The sequence below is a fragment of the Zonotrichia leucophrys genome, chromosome 2 (assembly GCF_028769735.1).
Source record: "Zonotrichia leucophrys gambelii isolate GWCS_2022_RI chromosome 2, RI_Zleu_2.0, whole genome shotgun sequence".
NCBI classification, from domain to species: domain Eukaryota; kingdom Metazoa; phylum Chordata; class Aves; order Passeriformes; family Passerellidae; genus Zonotrichia; species Zonotrichia leucophrys.
The window spans coordinates 128,766,770-128,794,407 of NC_088171.1; the positions used below are offsets into that span (position 1 = coordinate 128,766,770).

At 42.1% G+C, this 27,638-nt stretch overlaps 2 protein-coding genes across 2 annotated transcripts in view; both read right to left on the reverse strand.

The window, feature by feature from the left end:
* FZD6 (frizzled class receptor 6) overlaps positions 1–27,362 on the reverse strand; it is a 67,624-nt gene extending 40,262 nt beyond the window's left edge. The window contains exon 1 of the mRNA XM_064706389.1: positions 27,293–27,362. The gene's annotated coding sequence lies outside the window, so the exon portion shown is untranslated. The remainder of the gene's footprint in view (positions 1–27,292) is intronic.
* Positions 704–27,638, reverse strand: BAALC (BAALC binder of MAP3K1 and KLF4). The gene is made up of 3 exons (XM_064706393.1): positions 27,293–27,638; positions 9,581–9,750; positions 704–4,370 (listed from the first exon to the last, which is right to left on the reverse strand). Exons 1-3 carry the CDS (start codon positions 27,456–27,458, stop codon positions 4,266–4,268), a joined length of 441 nt encoding a protein of 146 aa, XP_064562463.1. The 5' UTR covers positions 27,459–27,638; the 3' UTR covers positions 704–4,265.

Sequence of the window (27,638 nt, forward strand, 5' to 3'; positions counted from 1 at the left end):
TCAAAGCCATTCCTTTGATACTATTCTTCTTTTTCCACAGGATACAAACCAGTTGTTGTGTCAGCATCCTGGCCAGGAATCAAAGAGAACAAGCAACTTGTCAGGCAACACCCAGGGCACAGACAATTAGTATGGGGAGGATATTTCAGCAATTGCCTTTTTCCTAGTAAGGAAAAATATAACGAAAATTTCGTGCAATTTTGGAAAAAATAAGAAGCATCATCTGTAAAAGCTATGAGTTTATTTCTATGGCAGAGGTCAAACAACACCACAGCCACTTTTCCATCCTGTGCTCTCCAGTTCAGGCAGGAATAAGAGCTTTTTTTAGTTAGGTATTCTAGTTGCCTCATAGCTGCCTCATGGCATCTTAGCAGACAAATTGTCTCAGATTCCCACTGTCTTCCACTTTAGCCATGACAGCAACCACAAACTCTCCCATTTATAATTACAGAGGTACAAATGTATTTTGATCTCATAATCCCTCTTTGGCAAATACACCAATTTCTTATGGGAATATATATATTTTGCCTTCTTTCAAATGGCCAAACAGTCCATGAGCCACAGCCTGAGGACATCAGATACAGAAATATTCTGATTCCATGAATAGCAGATGTGCCATTCATTACACCTTTGCCCTCTTCGATCTCAGCTTTAAAAGCCCAACCACAAACACAGAAATGTGAAATAAGTGGAGTAATAAACAGACACTTTAAAAATGTTCTTTATTTTATTTTCAAATTTAAGGTCAATCTTCATTAATCTGTAGAGAGTACAAAAATGTTCCCGTTAGTCTAGTTTGAATTTAGATGTATTTGTAAATAAAACTAAGCCTGCTTTTTCAAATACCATTTCTGCGCACAGATGATATATCTCATTCTTTTCATAAAGCATGTAAAACAAATTTCAGTTCAAACAGTAAAATATTTTACACTTGGGTATCAGAATTACAAACAGAAATTAAAGGTTCTCAAAAAAATGTGCCTGAAGTGCAGAAGTACACACTAGAGACATTACAATATACACATGCAGAGACATGCACAAATAAATATGTATATGAGCATACTAGGAAGATCAAAACTACCTGTGTCCTGGTTTTTATGAAATCTCAGTAATTCTACTAACAAGAATGCATGTTTAATGCAGTACTCATATATTGCTTACACAATAATTATAGTTTCCTATTTATGTCAGTACAAAATCATTTCAGTCACACATTAAAATTGTGTGTCTTCCTTCAGTGTCCTACAGTGATGCTGAAATTATGAAATACATTAAGGAATCATAAGGGAGAAGATGAAGGAATAGTGCAAGATAAAGCTGTACTGAGTCTTTGTGAACATTAATTTGCCTCATGATGAATTGGTAACTGTAAATCCTCTCTCTTTAGACAATATCCTCTTGCTTTTGAATGATTCCATTTCTCACATAGTGGAAGAAGATCTATCAAGATATATAGGAAAATCCTATGTATATATTATCTTAGAATTGTGGAAATGTGACAAAGTTCCTTTCTGTTTAAAATCTGAACTTAGATAAATCATAAGAACTCACCATCTGTTGGCAAATCACTCCAGCAGAAAGTGTGTTGTTTCAGTGTGCCTGTAGAAATCTTCACGGGCAGCCAAGGGATATCAAATAAATTATGTGGCAATAATGCCTTTTTGGGGAAAATTACATTTAAAAAATCCTGACATATAAGACAGACATGCCCACAGGTCCTTCATCTGAAAGTCCACGTCTTTTAACATGGTTATTTTATTTGATGTCTTTGAGTCATTTATATTTGAAAGATGATGCTCAAAGAACAGACCCTGTAAATAAGATTCTTCATTTCTAGGAAGGCCACTGGAGTGAAAATGTCCAGATGATCCTTTGGGCTTGCTTCTTCCACTAAAACTAACATGGGAATCTATTATGAGGACTTTAAATTGTCTAAAGTGGTATACACTAGATTCTGTCACCCTAATTATACAGAGTGGGGTATTATTTTATAAATTGGTTGTTTCTACTTGTGGTGATCTCTAGTAGAAGGAAAGTAAACATAAGTACATCCCAATCTGTGTACAGAAGCAAGATCTACATATCCACAACACGCTCTTAGTTTTATTAAGGTCATTGGAAGCTTGCACATCAAACACTAAGAAGCCACCTAGGACATAATGTAATTTCTTTTCAGTTACTAATGCCTAATGAATGAGAACAGTAATGTATTACATGGGGAGTGTGGATAAAATTGCTTATTACTAAACATGGCTTTTGCCACAGAAGTTGGATCCAATCTTTGAATGTCATAAAGTTAAGTTTCAGGATACAAACAGGTTTAGGGGATCTTGGAGTAGCTCAGGAACATTATCATGAGCAGGCCAGGGCAGGCAGCATCCAGCACTTTGCAGCTGCTTCCCTGATGGGAGATGTGGGCAGCAAGGTCTGTGCTGTTGCCCAGATAATTGTGTACCAAGGCCCTCTCCTGCAAAGCATCCTGTCACAGCTCATGCTGGGAATAGAAGGCTCAGGAGCTGTCTCCCTGATGGCTGCTGGCATGAGCCAGGGCTGCCTCATGTGCAGCTCATGGGCTTCCTCCTGTGCTGTGACCCGAGCCGTGTGACACATCTGCTCAGCAATCCTCACTAAATAATTCCTTAGCTAATAAAGACTCTCACTGCCAGGACTCCTTTGTTCTTGCATCTACTCACTCTAATGTGGTATCCACCCAAGGCCACAATCGCTGGAACAGCTTCTTACCCAACAAACCTTCCCTTTTGCCTTCCTTCAAAATCCTGTTTATCCTTAAACACATCAGGATCATTAATCACTTTCTGTAGCTTTCTTGTATCATATAAATTTATACTGCACTCTCTCTGACAGTAAATCCTTTCAGAATATGCTATGGTATGCAAAATTCTGGCTCTAACTCTGGATTCCAGTTTGCCTTTTTGTTGGAGTAATTAATAAACAAATCCTATTGCATAGACTTGTTGTACAACAAGGAAAGTAACTCACACACATAAGCAGCAGGCTATTAAAATGATCCTAATACAGAATAAACTAGGGTTCAGTTCACAATTCTATTCTTTTATGCTTGTTTTGAACAGTTCTTTTGAATGGCTCTTTAAGGATACTAATATACATCCATATATATATATATACATATATATGGATGTATATTATGGATATATGTCTGATGGAGGAGGCAAATAAATTTACCTATTTTATCTTCATAAACATGCAAACTCACAGAGATTATATATTATTACTTCCATATTAAGAAGTAATATGTTGAATTAATTCCTAGACTTTACTATACTGAACATTTATATTCTTTTTAGATATATATTTATTGTAATCATAGAGTACTGTGGCACGGTATGCTCACAATGTATTAAATAAGTTCAGCACAGTGAATTTATTATATCTTATCAAAGAAAGTTAACTTTTTTGAACTGACATTAGAATATGACTTTAAAGATTGTGGTTATTTTCTTGTAATATTAATGGTAACTTTTTTCCTAGGCAGACTGGGCTCCAACATAATCAAAGGGGCATTTATAAAACAACCAAGTAGCCACAACTCTACTTACTAGTTGAGACTAGGACCTTCAAGTAAGGCTGATCAATATGAAAGTTACTATTTTTAAGACCAAAATTATGTCAATACAAACAATAAATTAAAACTAAGTAATTGAACATTTACTATATAAAAACATTACTGTATGACTTAACTATATTTAACCTATATATATAATTGAAAAGAGATTTAGTGGAAGACTAGACTTTAGTCTCACTTTCTTGAGATGTCTGGGCTTGTGTTTTAAAATATGTGAGTGCTTTAAATGAGCCCTGGGTTTAAATGTCCACACTCAAAACAACTTTATGACTAAAAATTCAGATTCATTTGTTCATTTCCTGGTTTTAATTGTGATGAGCTGTACCCCTTATTATCCAGCCTCATCTTAATAGCAATGTGGAACAGGACATACACAAGGGATAACATGAAAGTCAGTAAAAAACAAATATAATGGATTTTATGTGTACGTCTGTGCAGTGCCACTGCTTTAGACAAATGACTATGTCTGTCTTTAGACAAACACTGTAATGTCCACGGTGCTTGCAGCTGGTTTCCACAAGACCTGCTTCTGGAGGCACTCAGTAGCAGCTGCCTGCTGTATTCAACCTGGAACACCTGGAGATCTTCATGTCTTCAGTGAACTGACATTTAAAGTGCAGTGAAGCTTTGTTAAGTCCATCCTCACCTGCAATTTTCTTCATTAATTGGCACAATTCTTTGTTTTTCTTCTGTCACTTTGTCTGATGCCTTTTGTAACGTTAATGGCGACTTCTTGTGTGGACGTTTTCTGTGTGTCCCATTTACTCTGTGAGAGTTTTAAACAGTACAGTGAGTTCCACAATGACAGCAGAAAGAGTCACTGGTGATTAACCCCTAATTTACAAAAACAGTTCTATGTAATAAACAGAATGTCTCCAGCATCCTTCTCACAGCACTGTGGTGCAGAGCAACTGTCTCATTCAGCGTGGACACAAGCTTTTATCTGCTGCAAAGGCAGTGGATGTCAGTAGGCTTTGGATCAACACTCTTGCCTATAATTATCATCTCTGCATGTGTGTACTGTAAAGGCAGAGCAAATAAATCTGGTTTCAGTCCAGAAGTGAAAATTAGAGATTCCTTTTCATATCCCTGTGAATAGTGCATCATTAGCTGAGCTTGAATTTTCTGTACTTGATTTTATGTTTCTGATGTGAAAATATAGTTTTAAATTACCACTTCTGCCTGCATACAAGATCCAAGCACAATATATACCTTTCAGAGATTCATCAGTTTATTTTCAATATTCAAAAAAGTCAGTCTGTCCGAGGCATGCAAGTGCATCCCTAATTTAAATTTGTACTTTTCCATCTCCCAGACTGCTTGTTGCCATAAGCAACACACCATAATGCACAGGAAACTGGATAGGTCTAATAAAGTGTACCCAGATCTGGGCTGATAGAGACACATAGCTGGGTTAGGTGGGTTTGATTATTGCATTGCCAGTGTTCTATGAGACTATTTGTCACTGTAAGGAATGCCAGGTAAATTAGGCATTATTTACATGGTAAGAGTGCCAGGTAAAATAACATCTGATAAAGTTCAGCCATTGACATAAATGGAAGGTTCATATATATCACAGAGAAACATCTGGAGTTAATTTGTTGCTGTGTATTATTTCACATTTCTGCAGCCTGAATACACCAGCTCCTTTGCCATTTGCTCCCCCTGTGCTGCTGCTCATGCAACTCCTTGCCAAAGATTACAATGAGAATCAAACCAGATTATTGTCAGTCAGGAATATAATCTGGGTACCACCTTTTCTTTGGGGGGATATCTGACCAACCTGTTACCTTCACTGGCATTACCACTCCTTTCTTTATTACCACCATCATCATCATCTTTTACTTCTAATTTGTTTTGACGTTACAGTCATGAGAGTATAATAAAATTTCTCTGACTCAGTCGGTGTCAAACCTTTTCCCCTTCAACAGCACAAACTGTACCCTGTCATAACCAGGTATCAAGGGATAAGGCAGATGGTGCTTTAGAGCTTGATGTTGGAAAAAGTGAAAAACAAAGAGGTGACATGATTTATCCCCTGCTAGCCCACAGGCTGATGGCACAACCCAAGCCTTGCAAGGGCACCATGTGCTGCATTGCACTGTATTCCACAGCATGTCGAGACAAAAGGAAAACTCTATTAAATGTGAATGCTCAGGGAGATAAAATGGGTACATTTTGAGCTGCAGGGGAAAATCACCTTTTCAACTCTAGGCATCTAAACTTAAGGTGTTCACATTATATGCTCACCTTATGGTTCCCTAAAAGTGGAAAAACAGAGATGCAGAATGGCAGACCAGAGCTGGAGCCTAAATTAGATACTACTCTTTCTCTCTAGGCATATATATTTCTTTTTTTACTAAAAGAAGTTTAAACAACATCTTATGTACCTGCATTGGATGTGGAGAATAATGTAAATGCTTTAGTTATTATCAGAAATTGTTTTGCACTGAGCTGCAGCAGCAGAGATACGTGTTACTGAATGTATCTCAGCTAGAAAATGCAGGAGGGTATCTTCAAAGTCATGGAGGGGCCTCAGGGCAGGAACCCACACTTCACTGAGTAGTACCATCACAGTCAACACTCACATGATTAATATGTTGTGGGAATTTGCCCGTACTTCCTACTAAGTGCAATACAGAAGTAATTTTCCATTCAATTACAAAATAAGACAATTTTCTCTAACAGTAGGACAGGTGCAAACTGTAATTATAAATTGTGACCAAGTCTTTTTCAAATTGGATTGATAATTGTGTAGTTCTCTTTGACCATATCCAACGTCACCAATTAAGATTTCTCTGTGGGCTAGTGGCTAGGACAAGCATTTGGGGTTTTCATTTACAAAAATCCCATGGCTCTAGATGTCATGCTGCTGTGGATGTGCCCCTGTCCACCTGGAGGTGCAGTATCTCATGAAAAGATACAGCAGTATCTGATGAAAAGATACAGTATCTTTTATGTCAGCTGGGAATATCTATGTACTATAGCAATACAAAAGATAATAGTACAATGGAGCTATAAAAAAAATAGACAGGTACTGATGTACATGTCTATCTATTTTATAGCTCCATTGTATTATTATCTGATTTACATGTGTTGCGTGTTGGCAAATGCAAGGTGACGTTCAATCCAAATTCCCTTTTTCGTTTGCTCAGACCCCTTGGTTTAAGGATGTGACTCTCAAGATGGGACAGCTTCTGATGGGGTGGGTGCAGCTGTTCTGCCACATGCTGTGCTGAGGCACTTTCTGTGGAAAAATGTCAAAAGACAAAGCTCAACGAGGAGGAGTGCCCACACTGGCAGTAATTCAACCAACTGTGCAAGCCTGAGGAGCAGAGACACCAGGGGAGCTTGTTCATGTCTGAGAGAGGCAAGAAACAAAGGATGGAATTGCACAGAAGTGTTGCAGTCATTCTCTGTTTAAAACAACACACCTAACAGGACTTAAGCTGAAGGAATGACCCAAATGGTGACCAAAAGCTGAAATTTGCTTGAACTTAAAAATACATCTTCCTTTTCATGCCCCATGTTGTATGCTAGCAAAGTAAAACCTGTACAACCTTTACATGTATATAAAGCTACTCAAACTCCATTTAAGTGCAAAATTATGTCAACTGAAACTTCTTCCCCCATCCTTGAAGAGAACAATATAAATATGACTTAACAGGGGAGGGAAGTCAGAGGAGACTTTTCCTTTGTGTCCTGGGATGCTCAACAGGCTGTACCCTCTCCTCCCCCATGGGGACTCCTGTCAGGTAAGCTTTATTCCACAGTAATACCATTGCTTATGCATTCTGATGTCAGTGCATTTATCAACAGCAGTTTGTGGACCTTACTGTGTCCAAGAGGCAAGAAATTGCCCTGTTTGTGGATGTGGAGTCTTACTGCGTTTGCCCAGACTCACAGTGCAATGCACGTCAGTTCTGCAGCAGGGACTGCACTCCTGACCAGAATTACTGTGCCACCCCTCTGTGCCTCTGGCACCTCCCCAGGCTCAGAGTGCCAGAGTGCTTACTCTGAAATATTGGCTGTGAAGGTCTCCCAGGATCTCAGACAGGCAGACAATACTGAGTGAGGAAGGGAGGGCCCCCAGGCCCACTACATCTGCAGACAACACAGAAAGCAAGGGGGGAGTTTGCCTTTCTGATTTTTTATGTGACAGAAGAATTGGTGTAATCAGCAGGATTGCCATGGATAAACAGTTACAGAAGTATGAATGTGCTCCTTCCCAGTTAGGAAAGAAATGGGCCCAAAAATTCTGGAAATACAAAGCAATTATTTATGCAGTATTGGAGACTCACTTATCTTACATGCAAAAGGGAATTAAAGGTCCTTCCCTCAAATATATACAGAACATGTTGCTTTGAAATCAGAAAATGGAATATTAAAGTCATCACTGGCTTTTGAGAGGGAAATAAAAGAAAGATTGGAAACCCAATAACAAGCTTATAACTGAGAAAGATAATTTTAAGGTTCTGTTCGCTTCAACAGAGCATAGGGAAAGACAATTATTGTAGAATTTAGGTAGGAAAAAAACACAGCAGTGTGAAACAAAATCAGAGAGGAAATAGAGGGCAGAAAAACAACTGAATTGTTACTATCTTTGGAAACTGAGCAGCTGCACAAACAGTTGCAGAAAGAAAAGGAGATAAAGCAAAAACTGGAAGAAAAGGTAAAAATTATGCTTAAGAGGGCTGCCATTCCAGCCAGCATTGTACAGATAAGAAAACCAATTTTATCCCTTGGAGAATGGTGAAAAGCTGAGGGGACAGTGGCCACTCACCATTGTCTGCAGGAGACTGAATGCCAGTATTAACCCTTTAACTACTGCTGTGCCAAATTTTGTGGAACTGTAATGCAAATTCAGGGAGCAACCTATTCACAGAGGGCAAAACTGGACATAAAAGATGTTATTTATGATTCCACTCTGGGAATACCTCAAGGCTCAATTCATGCTCACCCAGAAGGAAGTGCAGTGTACTTTTGACAGATTCTCACAGGGATTTAAACACTCACCCATGACTGCACATTCTGTGATTGCCAAACCTTTACAGTCTCCCTCTCCCCAGATGTGAAATTCCATTATATTGTAGCAAGAGGAGACTCCCCTGAAAAAGTAGGGGAAGCAGCAACAGCAGCATGGCAAGCACTTCTCAAAGTAGAAATTGAGATTCCCCCAGAAATGCCAAGGGCCATGTAAAGGACTTTATCTGCTACATCTGCAGACAACCCAAAAGACAAGGAAGCCTTCCTTCCCCAAATTTTTAGTTAACACCATCTCATATGAGAAACCAAGGAAGCAGTAAACCAGCCATAGATTTTGGCTGTCTTTAGTCTGCAGCAGCTCAGCAGCTGCTGTGCAAACAGGGCAGGAGTAGAAGGAAGGCTGTAGGAGGCAGGTGGGTGGGTAGGCAGCTGTGGCAGGAGAAGGCTGGATTTTGGTATAGCCCCAAACCTTGTCCTTATAATGTATACAATGTACACAGCACATAAGTCAGGGGGAAAAGGGGGAGAATCTGATCCAAAGCCTACTGAAGTTACTGAAAAGACACCCACTGACTTTTTCAAGCTTCCTGTCCAGCTTTGAATGAACCAGGGTTCATGCAGTGCACATATTTTAAGCAGAACAGCAATTAAGGGAAAACATGTTCCTTTTCAGATAATTAATCTAAGTAGTTTGTATGATACATGCCACAGCTGGACTGAGTTGGAAAGAAATGAGCATGGGGGCTTTTTTTTCCTGTAGCAAGTGTGTGTTACACTGATTGACAAATAAAACATCAATTCTGTGGCTGTTCAGGCATGAAGCATTGCCAGAGGTGCTCAGCTCAAACATGCCTGTAGTGCAGCCTGGCACAGTTTTCTCATACCTCAAGACACTGAATACAGTTTCACTGCAAAGAGAAAAGCTGTCACAAAAGTAACTTAGACCTGGTTGAAGCTAGTGCTGGGCAATAGTGACCATAATTCTCATACCTCAGTGGTCCTGAAGCCATTCTGTCTCTGTGCTGTAGCTCCCATGTTGTGGACCATGGGGTTTGCACACTGAGAGCCACAGTTGCTCCTCTTCTCAGCATTCAGCATTCCAGCTGTGGCTGATGCTGTAGGTACCCCTGTGTGAGCCAATTTGCCATCCTCCAGAAGACCTAGCAGGGACACATGGAATTGGGCAGTTAATACTGAGGAGCAGTTTGAGCTGGCTCTGGGGTGCCCCTGTTTTGCCTCATTTTGTGGTGGTGTCAGTGATACAAGGTGTGGTACAGTACCCAGTGAGAGCAGTCCACCTCCCTGTGGCATCTTCATCCTCACATTTTACATCATTTGGCCTTTTTCCTATGGTCCACTGCTCTGGGAACCATTGGCTCAGGAAATCTTGGGAAAACATTCAATGAGAGCAGTATGTCAGTGGATTTTTGTCACCTGCAGGTGTCCACTGGCCTCTCTACACACACACCTCCTTGCATGAGCAAGAGTTGAACTTAAGACCCAGAGAAGGCCCCCTTAGATCTGTTCCAGTTCTGGGAAATGAAGGGGTTAGGTGTGAGCATGGCAGATGATACCAATATGGATGAAAGGCTGCTCTATGCATGGCCTTGCTTTGAATATTTTTTTCATTTGAAGTTGAGAAATTTAGAAAAAAATTATTTCATGTTGCTTTGCCTATCAGCCATCAAATAAGTGAGTAATTTGCTTTGTGCTCTAGCTGTGTGGATACACATGAATTGTACAATGTGATATTGGACAGCATATATGAATTTTCCCATCTTACTGCATTAACAAAAAACACTTGTCATTTATGGTGGGTGCAGAGCACTCAACATCTGGTTGCAACAATGGGTCAGAAATCCAAATACAAGGAGTAAGTGGGATGCATGACTTGCTCTCAGTTTAGTTTTTGTCAAGCTTATTTATGAAGAGCTTTATGTTAAAAGAGAAACAAAGAAGGCAAATTTACTCACTGGCAATGCAGGTATCAAACCTAGAAAAATTAAGGAGTCACAGACACTATATGTGAAAAAGTATGTGGGAAAACAATGACAAGCGATGGCTGTATGAAGTGACATTGTGTCATCAAGACCTTTTACATTAATCAGGCAGGAATTCAAGTGCTGTGTTAAAGATTATTAAAAATGAAGCAAAGTCGTGAATTCTTTTTCAGAAATCTGTAAGAAAAGATGATTTTTCAGTAGAAAGCAACATTTGTCAGTATTAGCTAGCAAAGGAAATTACTGAATTCAATAAAGTTTCACCCTAATATTCAAAGCTTTGGTCTTGAAAAGATATAAAATTTTGTGAATAAAAGGTCTTTAAGATCTCTTCTGACTCAAGCCATTCTATGATTCTGTGAGTTAATGTCTGACTACAAACTAGTCACTGCATTTCCCTGAGCAGTCAGAAGATGGAGGCAGAGTATTCCAAAGACACTTCAACTTGTAGTGGTAACTAATAATGCTGTCATGTAGGTTTTGATTGAAAATATTTGAACTGAAAGTTGAAAATACTATAATTTATTTTTTTTAAAAATACTTCTATCTTTGAAAACTGCTTTTCTGCTAGATATAAAAACTGGTGTCGTTCTTGTGTCCAAGTTTAGATGCAACATCAGTAAGGCAACAGTAAACTTCACCTCTCCTGCATCTCCCAAAATTCCCCTCCTAGCTGTGTTTTAGGCCTCACCTCTCCCTGTCACTCCGCAGGAGCAGAGGAGAGGCACCAATGCCTTGGTGCAGAGCAGTGAGTGGCACAGACTGGTGTTGCAGACAAAAGCAGCTGTCAGGGAGGGAGATGGAGAGGCAGCGAGCCACTGTGAGTCAGAGCTCCAGCCAGGAGCTCACTGCTCCGCCTTGCAGTGGAGCGCTGAGAACCAGCTTGAGCAGAGCTTTCAGCAGGCAAACTGCACAGGAATTACTCACTAATTCCATTAATTGAGTCTTTGACATTTCAAACTTCCAAATGATGAGTTTTTCCTTCTGTGGAGTCATCCTATGAAATTACTTTCCACCCTGTATCTCTTTGGCCATCTGGTCTCTGACTAAATTGTCTGGTGAAACATCTGTCAGCTAAAAAGCCATTTTGTTATTAAGTCCAATTGTTCATTTATCAGATTGTGTTGCATCTTTTGGTCTTGCACAGAAAAATTTTTCTTACATTAATCCATTTCCAGAGGCAGATGGAAAATCTCAATCCTGAAAATGTATATCTGGATCATTTTTTGTCTCTGTTAGTTTGCAGCCTGAGCATACTTGCTGCATCCTGTGTTGCAGGGGTGTGACTTTTTTTGCAATACTTGTCAAATATAAACCAAGTATCAGTATTGAGCCTTCCACTATCACTACTATATTTTTATATGGATGACCTAGTGATCACCAATACTAGGCAAAAAGATTTTTTATTTTATACTGTAATATGCTTGCTGTTTTGAAGTAAAGGAACTATTTTAGAATTCATTTTCATTGGCAAATAGATGATTTAGACAGTGGGCAACAGCTTAGAGGCTTCAGTGACTTGCGCATTATGTATGAACACCAAGAAGAAATTACAGTGAGCATACATAAGCAGTGCTGTTAAGAGCATGAGATTTGTTGGCAATCCATAAAGCAATACCTATTTTATAGATTAGATACATAACACAAAATGATGATTGCAAAACAGAGATGATGTTTAAAAAGGATGAGGAACACAGGGTTGCTTTTAAAATAGCAAATATTTTTGCATAGCTCTTTAGGATTTGCCACAGTACACAAAAGTGAAGAGTTAACTCTCTTATGTACTATTGGAATTTAAAAGCCAGCAGGGTGGCAATAGTAATTTTAAACCTCACTGTGGTTTAAAACAAGCAAACTGTTGAGATATTTACCATCCTCACAGTAGGGGTTTGGTAAATAATTTCCTTGGTCTTTCATGGTAGAGCTTCACTTTACATCAGTGTTGTTAAATCACTATAAACATCTGAATGAACGGGTTCAGTAATGCTGTTTTCATTCTCATCTTCTCATTCATGGCACCCCTGCCAAAAGTCTGTGGGCCTCTTTAGGCCAGGGGAAACAGCAGATCCCACCTCAATGCTCTGTCAAATGCACGTTTTACTTTCAAATGAACTGGCAAGGCTGCCATATTCTCAAGGTTCCATTCCCAAAGCTGAGTTTCTGGGTGATTATCAAATGCCCATGAATGTGATGGGGACCCTTCCTTTGGGAATGGCTGGTTGGGGTTTCGGGAGTGCCAGGCTGCTCCCTGTGTGGGGAGGAATGGAGGACAGGGGACAGGTATTTCACTGCATGTAATCAGGCTTATTTGGAAGGAACACACACACACGAGTTGTGTGTCAATGGCCACAGGGAGAACAGCTCTGCAGCAGCCCCATTGCTCATAAATTCATGAATCCAAGTCTACCTTTCCAGCACAAAGTGTGCCTAAAGTCCTCCCATGACAGCGTTTACCATCTTCCCCTCTGCTTGCTGGCCTGCACAGGCACACTAAGTCTTGCCTTTCTTACCATGCCAATAGAAATCCCTTAGGCTGGGGCTTGACAAATGCTTTTTTCAGCAGCATCAGGGGGGAAAAGGGTTATTTCAAACTGAAATCAATCCTAGACTTTATTCTTCCCCCAATGATGCAAGCAGTCAGACTGGCACAACTTGGGAGGTAGCGCAGGAATCAGAACAAGCAGCTGAAAGCAGCTTTGCTTGGTGAGTTCTCCAATAAAACAAAACAAACATGATAATTTTAAAATTTTGAATGAGTTTTCATAAATGTCAGATAGCATCATCCCAATTTTGTGGTTTAGGAGCTATTTAAAATTGCAGTCTGAAAGATTGCTCACGGACTTGCAAGTTTATGTCCATTCAAAATGTTTAAATCATATAGCTCTAAACCTCCCCCCACACCATTTACCTGGGGAGGGAGCTGCCTAAGAAGGCTTTGAAAATAATTATTTTAGTAAATAGGGTGTTCATCACAGAGAAGTTAGTGAAAATGTCAAATTCAGAATGAAAATTTAAGACATTAGACCTGTATTTCTTATTTTTTCTGGTTTCTTTTATTATAAGGACAACACTAGTGAAAACCTAAGGGAAACATTGTATACATGCTGCTCTAGTTCTTCATAGAGCCTAGTTACATCTAAGAATTCAAATTATTCAATAACAGTATTTCATAAAAAAGAGAGGAAATTTTTACTCTTAACTCTTTCTAACCAGTTTTGTATGAATATTTTTGTATCACCTTTGTGCAAAGATGATGTGCAAAGGGGGGAAATAACCTAATTTATTAAGGTTTTGAATGTAAAACTGGTCTGAAAAGCAAAGTAATGTCATGGATTGACATCTGGCACAGAGAGACACAAAAGAGATCTAGGGGGAACAATTCTGTAGCCCTAAAATATCAGGACCACAGGAAACTTCTCAAACCACAAATAACACATAGGTAGGTCTGCCTGGATCTCCTGCACAGGCTTAATCCAAAGAGTAAATCTTAGCAGGGTTCAAGGTGACCTGAACATTTCTGTGACTAAGAAAATCAGCGATGCTGCAGTAGTTAATGCTGTTGAGAAGTTTGGGCAGGGTATGAAGCCTTGCAGTAAGGAGACAAAGTTAATCTTAGCCAGAACAATCAACTATTTGTGGAGAAAATCATTCCATGTGTGTTTGCCACAGTATTCTTCCACTTCATCTTAAAGCAGGACATGAATTCTGACCCAAACCTGCTCTGGGTCTGACCCCGTACCCAGGAGACCCCTCTGCTCTCAGGTGTTCTGTTATGGAACAACAAGCATACATTTGTTTAAAGCAGGTAGCTTTTGATTAGCTGAATTTATACCTTTGGAACTGACTATGAACAAACCAGTAGAGTTCCATTTTCTAGTTCAGCAACACCCTTTTTTATTTATCAGCACTGTTATCTCATGTATAATGCATAAGATGCTGGTTTACAAAGTGCCTGCCTAAAAAGGTGCTGCACTGTAAAGATGGACTCTGAGAAAGCTCACAGGGAAGAAAAATGGAAAGCATTATCACCACATGCAGGCACTTCCAGAGGAAATATGAGCTTGCAATCATCATCAAGTTTCTTGATTTTAATGTTAGAGTGATAATCAGCACAGAAAGCAGTGAAACATTTGCTTTCTCTACCTATTTTCCTGATTTGAAACTATATATTTTTGGGAAAGCCACGCATCTGCAGGCCTGAGGGCTGGTGCACACTTTGGCTGCAAAAACCAGACATAGCAAGGATCCAATAAAAAATGGAGTGAGGACTGTGACAAAAGTCAGGTTTAAGTCATTTCCTCCAAAGCAGTAGCCTCAGAGATGAAGCCAGATGCTCAGGAAATATGCAATAGCTCTTTTACCTAACATGAAACAATTTAGAAACTTTGACACATAGCAGAGAGTGGGTTTGTGAGCTAGGATGAAGGATCCAGATTTACAGAGGGATGTCCTACTGCAGCAGGAAAATATTATCCCGAAAAAATGTTTTGTATCAGTAAATACAATAATGCAATAAATTTTCTTCCCAGACATTCAGAGTATCCAGAATGATTTCTCTGAACTCTAATATGATATGAATTTTAGACAGTGAAGCAAAATACAACAAACACATTTCTACTTTCCACACATTTTGGGGGTCTCTCCCCAGCTGTCTCCAGGCACAGGGCTGGTGTGGGGAGGCAGCCAGGAGCTCTGAGCCTCCCTCCACACTCACAGGGGGAAGCTTATTTCAAGTGAGCTCATCCTAAAGCACAAACAAACTCTCCAGCTGCAAACCTTGATATCACCTGCATGGCCTAAAGTCACAAGTACATGCTAAATCTGTGCATACTGGTATATTTCAATTTCAAATGGGGATACAGAATCACAGAACAACTGTCTTGCAAACAAATTTAATTGTGTTGCAACCATGTCTGTGAAATAAAGGTGAATATAAAAATTTATATTTATTCCAAATAGGAAAAGCATACTGCAACACTCTTTAACAAATATGTGATCATTTCAAAGCTCCAGACAAAAGGTTCTTCATGGCAAATAGAGTCCAGAAGATGAATTAAAGGGAATTGGCTTGACAATCAAGGGAAGATAGAAAAGGTAAACATGGTGCTAGGCAAGGACTTTACACCAGAAAGACAACAGAGTTTAATGCATGAAGGTACAAATTTTGATAACTGGAGCAAGATAGAAGAAACAAATTTTCACTATATTTTGGAATAAGCATCAGCAACATTTTGGAAGACCTTAACAGCTGAATACATCTTTTGCCTGGGAAAAATAACACAGAATGGATTAAGCAACTAACTAGTGCCACATGATGTGCCAGAAACAGATCACTCCTTCCTCCAACCTGAAAAACTAACACAAAATAGCAAATGGTACTGGATTTTAGAAGGATAGACAGTGGGGGTACTTGCTTTTCCACATGCAAATATACTGGCTGTGTTTCAGTAAAGCCCATGAAAAGTACATGTTAAAAATTATATACTCCATGCACAATACCTTGATTATGACAAATCAGCCTGTTTTCCCAAAGTGCGGGCTTTTGGCTCAGTTCCTGTCTAAACCTTTCCTTAAAATGCCAGGAAAGAAGTTTTCCTCACAGGAGAGCCCTGTGTGACATGGGAAACAAGCAGCAGGCTGCTGGCCCTCCCTCAGTCTCCCTTCCCACCGCAGTGCCCACCCTGTTGTGAGCAGTGCCCACAGCTGTGGGTGCTCACAGGCTCCTTCCCTCCCTCTCCTTTACCCAGGCTTTCCTTCTCCTTTGGGATGTGGGAATGAAACATCTCTCATTATGGTCTAGACTAATTTCCAACATGGACATGGAAAGCATTACTATCAGTCCCATTACTTAGCTTAACACACCTGGAGTTTTATGATGAGCGAAATTCATCATTTCACTTAATCACACTGAGGAGCAGCAAAAGTATTAGGCAGACTAAACAGAAATCCTCAAGAAAAGCATTTAAAGGTACATGAAACATGAGCTGAAATGAATCCCCACTTTTGCTTACCAAGGTTCAGCAGCTGGAATTGAAGTTAAACATTCCAAGTAGTACCTTGCACATTTGTCACCATGATATTTTCTGAAAAATCCCTTTGCCAGGATTTTTCTCCTGAGAAGCTGAGAAGCCACAGAAACAAAATGTAAACAATAATTATCTGATTGCTTGGAATGTGGTTTGGAGGTTGCTTACCAACAGGTGCATCTTTGATTGGTTCCATGTGAATTATTTTTACTTCATGACCAATCCCAGTCCTGCTGTGTTGGACTCTCTGATCACTCACAGGTTTTATTATCATTCTTGTCTAGCCTTCTGAGGTCTCCTTTTTCTTTCTTTAGTGACATGACATGACATGACATGACATGACATGACATGACATGACATGACATAATATAATATAATATAATAATAAATATATCAGCCTTCTGAGAACTTGGACTCAATTCTCATCTCTCACCTTGTCCTGGGGACACACAACACTGCAGCACACATTTATTTTTTAAAATAGTGATTGACTACTGGGATAATTTGCAAAGGCTTAGGCAAAATGTCAACCACTGGAAAGCTGGAAATTCAGTCTCAATGTTCCAAAGGTGTGTTCCTTGTGGGAATTACCTCAGGGAAGCCCAGTGGGCTGTATGGCCTGGTGCCATTCCCAGCCTTACAGCATAAATATACAGAAGGATACTGCTAACTTAACCAGTGTAACTGTGATCATAAAGTGCTCTGGCTTTAATGCATCTGTATGCATGTGAAAAAGTCATCACTCACATTTATGTTCACTCTAAAATGAAGGCAGGAGCTACATTAAAACTTCATGCCATCAGCCATCAACAATCTTCTAGACAAATCCATTGCATTTTTCCATCTTTTCCACACACAGTGTAAACACTCAGAAAGCATTCAGGCATCAGCATTGTGCAAATGTCAGATATTCATGCTTTTAGTACTGCAAGTGCTTGAAACAATTCTGATGGCCCACATGGGAAATGCTAACAGTTTACTAAAATGAAAAGTGCAACATGAGGACAATATCCAGGCAAAATGTACAGAGACAGAAACACAACTATAAACACTGTTTGGAAATTGGTTAAAAAACCCACAATCAAAATATTTCTGTCAGTCAATGAAGAATGGGCTGGTTATTTTTCTCTCCAGTAGCTAGCATGCATCTGGACCAGCTAGCCTAAATCTTCCATCTCCCAAGAGGAGATGGAGCCAGGAGGAGGCTCAACATTGCTTTGTTTTAATCAGCTGCTTCAAATGTGAGGCTCAGTTAAGCAAACAGCAATGCAGAGGGGTCAGTGAACTCAGGAAAAACTTAAAAAGTAAAGTCCTGGCTCACAGCCTCCAGCTGTCCATGTCAGTTGGTAAAACACCACTCCTTCATCTGCCTCTTTCACTTACTTTTAACCTGTGTTTTTCCTAAACAGAACAGAAAAGGCATTGTGGCAGTCTAGGGAAGCAGACTGGTGTTTTATTTTGTAATGTATTCATCAGAAGATAAAATTGCCTCATTGCATTATTTCTTTGTGCACAGCAAAGGACCAAGGCCCTTGTTTCATGTGAGACAGCTGCTGAAAAATGGACCCACTCACCAGAGCCAGAGATCTGCTCCTGTGCAACAGAAAGGAGGGGTGCTGGGTGCAGGTCATACAGAAAGCCTTACAGCAAACTGCTGGCTTTGAGCATTCTGTTCCTGAGTCTTAAATATTACAGATTCAATTGAAGATAAACCCCAACTTTCAATCCCAGATTTCTTTTAACTGGAATCTGTTCTAAACTGCAGGAACATCTCAGGGAAAAAAAGCTGGAACTAGCAATACCATTTCTGTTTCTATGAAGAGATATATTTTGAGAACTGATTACAGTTCAAGAAAAAGAGATTTTGGCCACTTCAATGCTGAACTATTGCCATATGTGCTTTATGTGGAAATTTTGGAAATTTTAATCAATGAACAACAAGGCAAACTGCATTCTGAACTGTGTTTCCTGTATGCAATACATTGCTCTTCTGCTTTGAGACTGGCAGGAATCTTTCCTTAAATCTAATAAAATTTTTAAATTTTTGCTGCGAATTCTACATTTCTAAACTGGAAAATGCAGAATTAGGACTATCTGTAAAGTGTAAATACACTCCCAGGGAAAAGAAAAAACAATTTTTAAATGTCCTGAATCAGGATATAAAGGCTGGGATGGGGCAAAGAGTGCTGTTTCCACAAAAAGAGTAATTTTGCAGAGCAATTTCCTTCTCAGCATTTTGCAGGCAGGATCTGCCATTGACAAAACCACGACTCAGGTTTCCTGCTCAAACCCTTTCAGGCACTCTCTCACCATCCCTCCTCCCCACCACCTGCTGCAGAGACAGAGTAAAATCCCTTCCTTTTGTTAATGACAGACCTTTGGCTCTCAACAACTAAGAATATTTTTGCCTTTAAAGATTTCAGTGCTGCAAAAAAGAGGGGTTTTTTTCACAGGGAAGCAATTTGGAGAGATGGTTCCAGTTCATCTTCCTGCAAATCATCTCTATTGATGCTCAACAGCCTTTCTGCTTCCTGGTGCTGTGACAGCTGGGAAAGTCTTTCATGTAATTCAATCCTGTACGTGACATTTTCAGTGAATTTACTTTATCAGTGGGTAAATTATTATAATGGGGTAAACTGTGGGAGATCAATCCTAGCAGGTCTGCTTTAGACTGTAGGGAGGGTTTATCAAGGCTGTTGGCCACTCACTGAATGGATGCTAATCAAAGCCTGAGAGGTTTTGTGCCAAGATGATCACAGTTTAGGTTGGCCGGCATTACAACTCTTGCAGAGATTTGAGAAAATCACAGAGCAGACAGTGCAATGAAGAGGCTGCTGGGGAAGGAGGAAGCACCTGGAGAGCCCTGTCCTGCCCCTGCCCTCCCTTCTGTCACAGGGCTGGGACCTGGCTGCTCCCCCTGAGACACCAGGACTGCTCAGGAGGCTTCATGCAGTATCAGAACCACCTACTCTCAAACAACATTGAAGTTTTCCCAGCAATTGGGTCTGATATACCTCACAGAATAGCAAGCTGAAGGGTCATAGAAAAAAATTTCTCATCTCTCAATTACCTTTGACACTTTTACTTAAGTTCTGCTATCTATGGATGCATCCTTTTTTTATGGCAGTCAATATTTATTAAAAATCAATTAATTTAAAAATACTTCCAGAGGTGGTGGGGTAGATTGCTTAGCATAATCTGATGGGGCAAATAAGTATTGGTGCCATTTTATAACTGAAATGTGAAATGAAACCATTATTGCACTATCAAATACAGCAAAGGTGAAAATGTGTGGAATGGAAGCATTAACAGCTAGGGTTGGGCTGAAAAATATGGTCATTACAAAAAGCTGTATTTATCATCTGAGTCTGATTTTTTCCAATAAATTCAGTGATCTCTTGTGGAGCAACAAATAGTGGTTTAGGCCAACACTGTAATCCTTGATCACCTTCTGCACCAAGCAAACCCCAAGTATATGATTACTGTACAAGAAAATCCAAACAAAAGTTGTAGTGGAGTGTAATTTTCCTGCCAGAGAAGAGCAGAGTGAGAACACGTGAGAGGAACAACCCTGCAGGCACCAAGGTCAGCAGAGAAGGAGGGGCAGGAGGTGCTCCAGGCACCGGAGCTGAGATTCCTCTGCAGCCCTTGGTGCAGCCCACAGTGAGGCAGCTGTGCCCTGCAGCCTGTTGTGGTCCAAAGGGATGCAGAGGTCCACCCACAGCTGTGGATGAGACCCTCACTGGAGCTGTGGATGCCTGGAGGAGGCTGTGGCCCTGTGGAAGAGCCAGGGCAGAGGGGCCCTGCCCCCAGGCTGGAGCAGCTGTCCTTGGAGGGCTGCACCCATGGCAGGGTGACCCACACTGCAGCAGTGCTGGGAGCACAGCTGCCCATGGGATGGACTCACCCTGCAGCTGTTCACACAGAGCTGCTGCTCCAATGGACTCACTTTGGAGAGGTTCATGGAGAACTGTCTCCTGTAAAAGGGACACCCCCCTTCTCCCTGAGCAGCACGAGAAGCCTCAGGTGATGAACTGACCATAAACTCCATTCCCTGCCTCCTTGAGCCACTGGGGGAGGAGGTAGAGCTGGGAAGGAGGGCTTATTTTACTTCTCATTATCCTGCTCTGATTTTGTTAGTGCAGTAAATTCATTTCATATTGCTAAGTTAAGCCTGTTTTGCCAGGGACAGTATTTAATGAGTGATCTCTCTCCCAGTCCTCATCTCAACCCATGAACCCTTTATTGAATTTTCTCTCCTCTGCCCAGCTGGGAGGGGAGTGAGGGAGTGCCTGACATCTGGCCCAGGTAAACCCACAACAGTGTGTTGAATGGGAAATGGCAAAGGCACTGCTCTCACACATTCTCTCTCCTCTGTCCTCTCTCCAGCTGCTCTTCTGCAGGTTCTTCTCCCCATTACTTCTTAAATATATCCCAAAGGTGTCCCCCTGACTGCTGATGAGCTAAGCCTTGGCCAGTGCTGGGTCCATCTTGGAGTTGCCTGGCTCCTTAGGACATGGGGAAAGCTTCTGGCAGCTTCTCACTGACACCAACCCTGTACCCTGCTCCCACTACAAAACATTGCCACACAAACACAACACATTATTATACCCAGGGTCTGGACTAACATGGAAAGGGAATGGCTGCAATACGTCTACAGTCCAGAAGAACTGCATTTATTCACTTTCACCGTAATTCTGAACTGTAATAAGGCTATCTCCTGAAAATATCACATCAGAATCACTGCTATAGTTGTTTATTAAACATACCGGATTTTGAAACAACTCATTAATAAAAGAACATAAGGGCATAAGAGCACAAAGAGATCCTGATATTCCTATGTAATGCACTGCTCCATTTTTGTCTCTTGACCTAAAACACATGGTTTATTAAACACTTCTCTGCAGCCCAGTTCACGAAAAACACTCTGCTGCACCGGCTTCTTAATTGACAACCTGATGTTTGCTTATTTATGTCTGTGGAGCTCTTGACTTTACGTGCACCTGGCGAGGGCGGGAGCGGATGACGGCAGCGCGGTCCGAGCCAGCATCGTCCCGTTGTCACGGAAACCGGAGCTGGCACAGCCCGGCCCTGCTGCGGCTGCCCCGGCACGGCACGGCCCGGCCCAGCTGCGGCTGCCCCGGCACGGCCCTGCTGCGGCTGCCCTGGCACGGCACAGCCCGGCCCGGCTGCGGCTGCCCCGGCACGGCCCTGCTGCGGCTGCCCTGGCACGGCACAGCCCGGCCCGGCTGCTCGCAGCCCCCGCCGCACGCCGCCCAAAACGGACGGGCCAGAACTTCCCCGCCAAAGGCTGTCCCTGAAACGCCGCATTCAGCATCCTGAGGCCCGGCCAAAGCCGAGCTGCAGTGACGAGCCCGGTCCATGAAACACCCGGAGCTGTCAGCCACCCGGGAGCAGCGGAGCAGCGGCGGGAGCCAGCACTGAGCCCCAGAGAGCAGGGCACGAATCACTCACAAACACACAGGCATGTCGGGGCAATTGTGCAAGATAAACTGTTAGCCAGCCAGACTGCTAGACAGTGATAACATTTCCCCTGTATTCCTCTGATTCTCTCTATTTATTATACAAAGGAGTCGATTGCCCTCCCATTTCATAGCTGTTCTGCAAATGTCTTCATTGATCCTAAATTGCAGGTTTCATTCCTGGCAGACCACTTACTGCAGTTCTGTTTGCTGATGCCGTGGGCAAGCTGTCCTTCTGAGTGCATTAGGTGAGTCTGTGTGAAATATGGATAATGTTTTCTTTAATATGCTTCAGGAAAAAAAAAACTACTTCACTAAGGAAAAAGTGTAAAGTTCAAAGAATAAAAAGCAATTTTTTTAGCTGATACTGTGGGTGACGTCATGATAAAAAATCAACAAGTAATTTAATAGCTGAGGAACAAGTCAGCCCTGAGGCAATCCGTGTTCAGCTTTTCCATTCTAAGACAAGAGAATTATTTTTTACTTGGTCGCTACATCATTTAAAAATTAATTACTTTTATTCGCATTTCAATAACAGTCCCTATTAAAGACTGGGGTCTTACTGTGATGGTTGCTGTGGAAAAACAGTGAGGAGAGATCCTGTCTTAAGGCACTTGCAGCCCGTGGGGTAAATGGATTGTAAAGTCTCTCTGACCACAAGACAATGACCCATATCCATTCTGAGGGACTTTCAGGTATAATAAAGAAAAATAATTGAATACAGCAGCTAACCTTATCAGTGAAAATAGAAAGAAGTAGAAATAAGATGGCTTTTAACCTGCTGTAAAACAAACAACATTAATTTTTTTTGTTCATATTGAATGTGTTCATAGAGTACATTTACAGTTCTGGCTTCTGGCAATAAAGTATACATCTTAAATATGTAGGATATACATCTACATCTACATCCACATCTACATCTACATTTCAGCAAGTTATCCCAACATAGCATAACAGGTTGTGCAAGCATGTTCCAAAATACTTGAGAGTTTTTGTGTGCTTTTTGTGAATTCAACCTTTTCGCCGTGGTTTGCGTGCAACCCATGGTGGCTGCCCTGGGGACTCATCTGTACCCACAGATTATTACTTCCTCTGAAAGTCATTACTTTGCTAACAGTTCCACTTAGCTGAATCAGACCCTCTAAAGAGAAAGCAATTTGTGCAAAGAGTTGCAAGGATCAAGGAACGGTTACTAAGCAGAAATGCAGCCTATTATTTCCCCCAGCTATAGCCTACGCAGTAGCTCAGTCCTGTGAAAAGTTCTTTGCTCACATAGCAATGGATGTTCTTCCAAGAAATGGCTTTATTCTAAGGGCTCATTGTGATTCTTTCCTTTTTTTCTCCCTCACAGAAGCCACTCATCCTATGAACAGTATGTACACTTATTTTCCAGAAAATGCCTTTCAATTCCAGCACCTACAGTGCTTCATGGAGTTATTACTTTTCTGTCCCTCCTCATCCATACCTGGTTGCCCTGTTCCTCATTGCCAAAGCCTCAGCAGAGTACTGCAATGCTATCAAGTTACATAATACACATTACTATATAAGTTAGAAGCACCTATATTTACGTCTGTTGGTGACTTCTCATCCCCTAAGTCACTTCTCATGAACCTAAGACCATCTCTCTTATTTCAGGTATGTTATAGCAAGTAATACTGGCCTCTATGTCTTCCTTTAAAAATAGGGAGATTAATATACACTTTATAGAAATGGATGTAAAAAATAAAGTAGGGGAATTAACAAATAGTCTAAGAAGGGATCAATTGAAATTGGAAAAATAAAAAAGCAAATAAGAAAATTATAAAAAAAACTCAATACTTTCCTATTAATTTAATAATATTTAAGCTTTCAAAATGCTTTGGTAAAGGTACAAACATTTGGCTACAGAAATACATATAATTCCAATGAAAGCAAGCATAGAAAGCTGAATACGCTGGATGAAAAAAGAGAAGCATATGATGAAATTTGTGGTGGTATGAAATTACTAAGATTAATGTATGGGAGTTACTTTCCTCACTGCTACACTCTCTGGTTCTGTATGCACAACATTCTGTCATCCCTGAGTGATTTACTCCTTTTTACATTTTGATGTGCAATTCTGCTGTTTTTTCTACAACTGAGATATGTTGGCAATCATACTGCTTTTGTCTTTTCCCAATTTTTTTTTTCCCCAAACATTTCTTTCATCCTATCTCAATGTCTCTCTCTTCACAGAATTTCACCAGTTTGTTCCAAATGAAAAATGACAGAGAAGAACTTCATCCTCTTTCCCCAACCTCGTTTGGTTGGTGCCCCCTTGCCTGGCTGCCTCCTCCCTTTCTGTGTCCCAGTTACAGCTCCTTCCTGCCTTGCCTTGTGCCAGTGCCATCTCCCATTTCCCCATCTCTCCCATCCTGCTCTTGTCCCCTCCCTTACCCTTCCTGTTTGTCTCTCACTCTGAGGTAGTTTTCAGTTCTCACAATAAAGTCACGTATTCCTCTTCATGTCTTAAATCCATATTTTACCCCATTTGCCCCTCCAATTGCTCCTTCCTCTCCCTTTCATCTGTAAATTCACTTAAAGTACTGTTATTGTCCCTGGAGTACCTCTCCTTATCCCTTTTCCTTCCCTACCTCAAACCTTACCCTACAGCAGCTCTCCCTGAAGTACTTTATGAATTTTGAGGCACTAACTGGGAGCAATGTGTGTTCCTCAGGCTCCTTAAACTGCTGCCACCACAGCCCTGTTGAAGAGTGAATCTCTGTTGAAGAGTGAATTGTTTTTGCTTCTACTCTGTCCTTTCCTCATCACTTTCCTTCTGATTTCTTCTGCAAGGTTGTCTTGTAAAGTGTTTCATGCCCTCATCAGTCTCTGCTGGTCTCGAGTGTTGTTCTCTTCTCCTTATCTCTGGTATTCTCATCTCCAAACACAAAGCCAATTACCCCATGTTTCTAGAAGAATACTTACTGATCTACCTCTTTATTACCTCCTGTTCAGAGTCAGATCTTGAACTGTCTAGCTTCTGTTTATGATTAGGCACAACTCCAAGTAAACATGGCTAAGATAATGGTAAGTGTGGGTAAAAAGCTAACACTCTGTTTAGCTTTCACTGCTGGAGACAACACTTACCTACAATTTGAAGTTACTGCTCAGCATCATCTTGAGCTTCTTTAAATTTCTTATCTAATCTTCTTTAATATGGTATCTTATAGACTCATTCACCTTCAAATTCTCATGGTTTCCCATGTGACTACTGCAGAGTCTTTCTTTAGCCTTTAGGAGCACAACGTAGACCCTTTGTGACTTCTCTCTCTCTGTCATATTTGGGTCAGCAGAGAGTTTTGGTCTCCCTATTCCAGCTGGCCTGTGATGCCCACCTTTGTGAATTATCACTCCTGCACTTTCATAATTTCTTCCTGATGATTTGTTACTTTCTACAAAGGCTGTAAAACTACTTATTTACATCTGAACCTGCCTATATGTCCGGTTTATCTCGGCTGTTTGAGAGGCCTGGAAAGGCCCGGGGTGGCCTTGGGGCAGCCCGCGTATCGAAGGACGAGAAGAGGCTTCAGTTCTTCTTTCTGGTTTTATGTTTATTAATTGTTTATCTAAAAGATGTTCTTTCAGCCACCAGAGATCTGCACAGCAGTCAGCCATGGGCACACTGTCCCGTCCCCCGGACCGCCACGTATCTTTATACCCCTTGTTACGTATACAATATTTATCATTTTTCCCCAATACCATCTATTCTTATAACTCGGTGTACTCTCAGTAATAACCAATCCAAGAATGCCACCGTGGCCAAAGAAGATGGAGGAGAAGAGGAAGAAGAAGAAGGACAGGACACACCCCAATTCCTCCATCTTACTCCTCTAAACCCCCCTGTACAAAAATCCTAAACCCTGTTTCTCACCCTCTAATTAACTAATCCCTTCACCATTCACCCTGTGAAGCCCTCATCCTTGTCGTCTCCTGTGTAGGACCAAAGTCCAGCCACCAGACACTTCTGGCAACATTCCAGGACTCCCGAGCCCCCCAAGGTGGTCTCGGAGGCTCAGCATCTCAGGACTGAGATCTTGAGATCCGACACCTATAGGCATTTACTGCTTTACATGGAAATTGTAATTATTCTGGGCAGCAACCATTTGTACAACATCTAGCGCAATGAATTTCTGGGCTTAAGCTGAGATTTCTAGATACTGCTGCAATACACAATAATTCTTACATCAATTTAAACTGCACATCAGATCAGAGCTCCTCAATCCCTCTCTCATATCTGCCCCTTCTGTAACACCTCAGGTGCACAACTGGGGATGTAGCATACTGACAAGAACTGGGAAATTCAAACTTACAGGTCTGCTTCTATCCAACCCTATGGTCAACTTCCTGTATAACAGAAGGCATCAGAGGTAGTATGGAAGAAAGCTGCCTCTTCCTTAATTTCAATTTATTTCCTAAGTTACTTGTCTCGTAAAATAAAAAGCCACGTATGGGTAGAACCTCAAGAGCCTCAAGGACCGAGTTCTCTTCCCTCTGATAACATTGCTCCACAGTTGACGGCGTCTGTACGCTCTCGCTCGCAGCCGAGCACGGCCGTGAGGGGGTCTCGAGAGCCCGAGCCGGCTCCGGTAGCCCAGAGCCCGGAGCGCATGGGGCCGCTCCCGGGGCCGCTCCCGACTCTGCCCGCTCCCGGGGCCGCTCTGGGAGGGCCGGGCCGGGCAGAGGCTCCGGGCGCTCCGAGCAGCTTCGAGCGCCTGCATTTCCCGGCGGAGGGGCTGGAGCGGCGGGGTACGCTCTTCTCCCAGCAGGAACACGGGTACACCCCGCTGCATGCACACACACACCGAGTGTGTACGGGAATATACAGCGGGGGCCGGTGCGCACACGGCGGGTGTCGGTGCACACACAGGATCTGCAGGTGCGTACACAGCTTGTAGGTACATACACAGGATGTGTACGTGCACACACACGGTGTGTAGGTGCACACACACAGGGTGTGTAGGTGCACACACAGGATGTGTAGGTGCACACACAGGATGTGTAGGTGCACACACACGGTGTGTAGGTGCACACACACGGTGTATAGGTGCACACACAGGATGTGTAGGTGCACACACAGGATGTGTAGGTGCACACACACAGTGTGTAGGCGCACACACACGGTGTCGCCGCCGCTCCCCTCCCCGCGGTGCCCGCCCGCCTCCCCGCACTCACCGGGGCGAGGGCCGCCCTGCTCCCGGCCGGGGCCCTCGGCGCTGCCGCCCTCCTGCGGCGGGCTCTCGGAGTCCGTGTTGGTCAGCCAGGTGGACTCGGTCTCCCGCGTCCAGCTCTCGTAGTAGCGGGGCTCGATGGCGTCGGCCCGGCTGCCCCCGCAGCCCATGGCGACGCCCGCTCAGAGCCGCCGCCGCCGCCGCCCGGGCAGCATCGCCCCGCCGGGCACGGCCGCCCCGCGGCCCCGCTCACGCCCTCGGCCCCATCCCCGCTCGTCCAGCTCTCCCCGGCTCCGCTCTTCCGTCTACCCCTTCTCCCCGGCTTTATTATCTCCGCTGTCCCCCCGCAC

Bases quoted from the DNA above. Each gene is read 5' to 3' on its own strand.
- BAALC (XM_064706393.1), bottom strand. From the start codon at position 27,458: ATGGGCTGCGGGGGCAGCCGGGCCGACGCCATCGAGCCCCGCTACTAC. The intron at 9,751-27,292 runs GTGAGTGCGGGG...TGTCCCTGCTAG, and splicing joins GCAGGGCGGCCCTCGCCCCG to GTCTTCTGGAGGATGGCAAA. The intron at 4,371-9,580 runs GTATGAGAATTA...AAACTCTCACAG, and splicing joins ATGGCTTCAGGACCACTGAG to AGTAAATGGGACACACAGAA.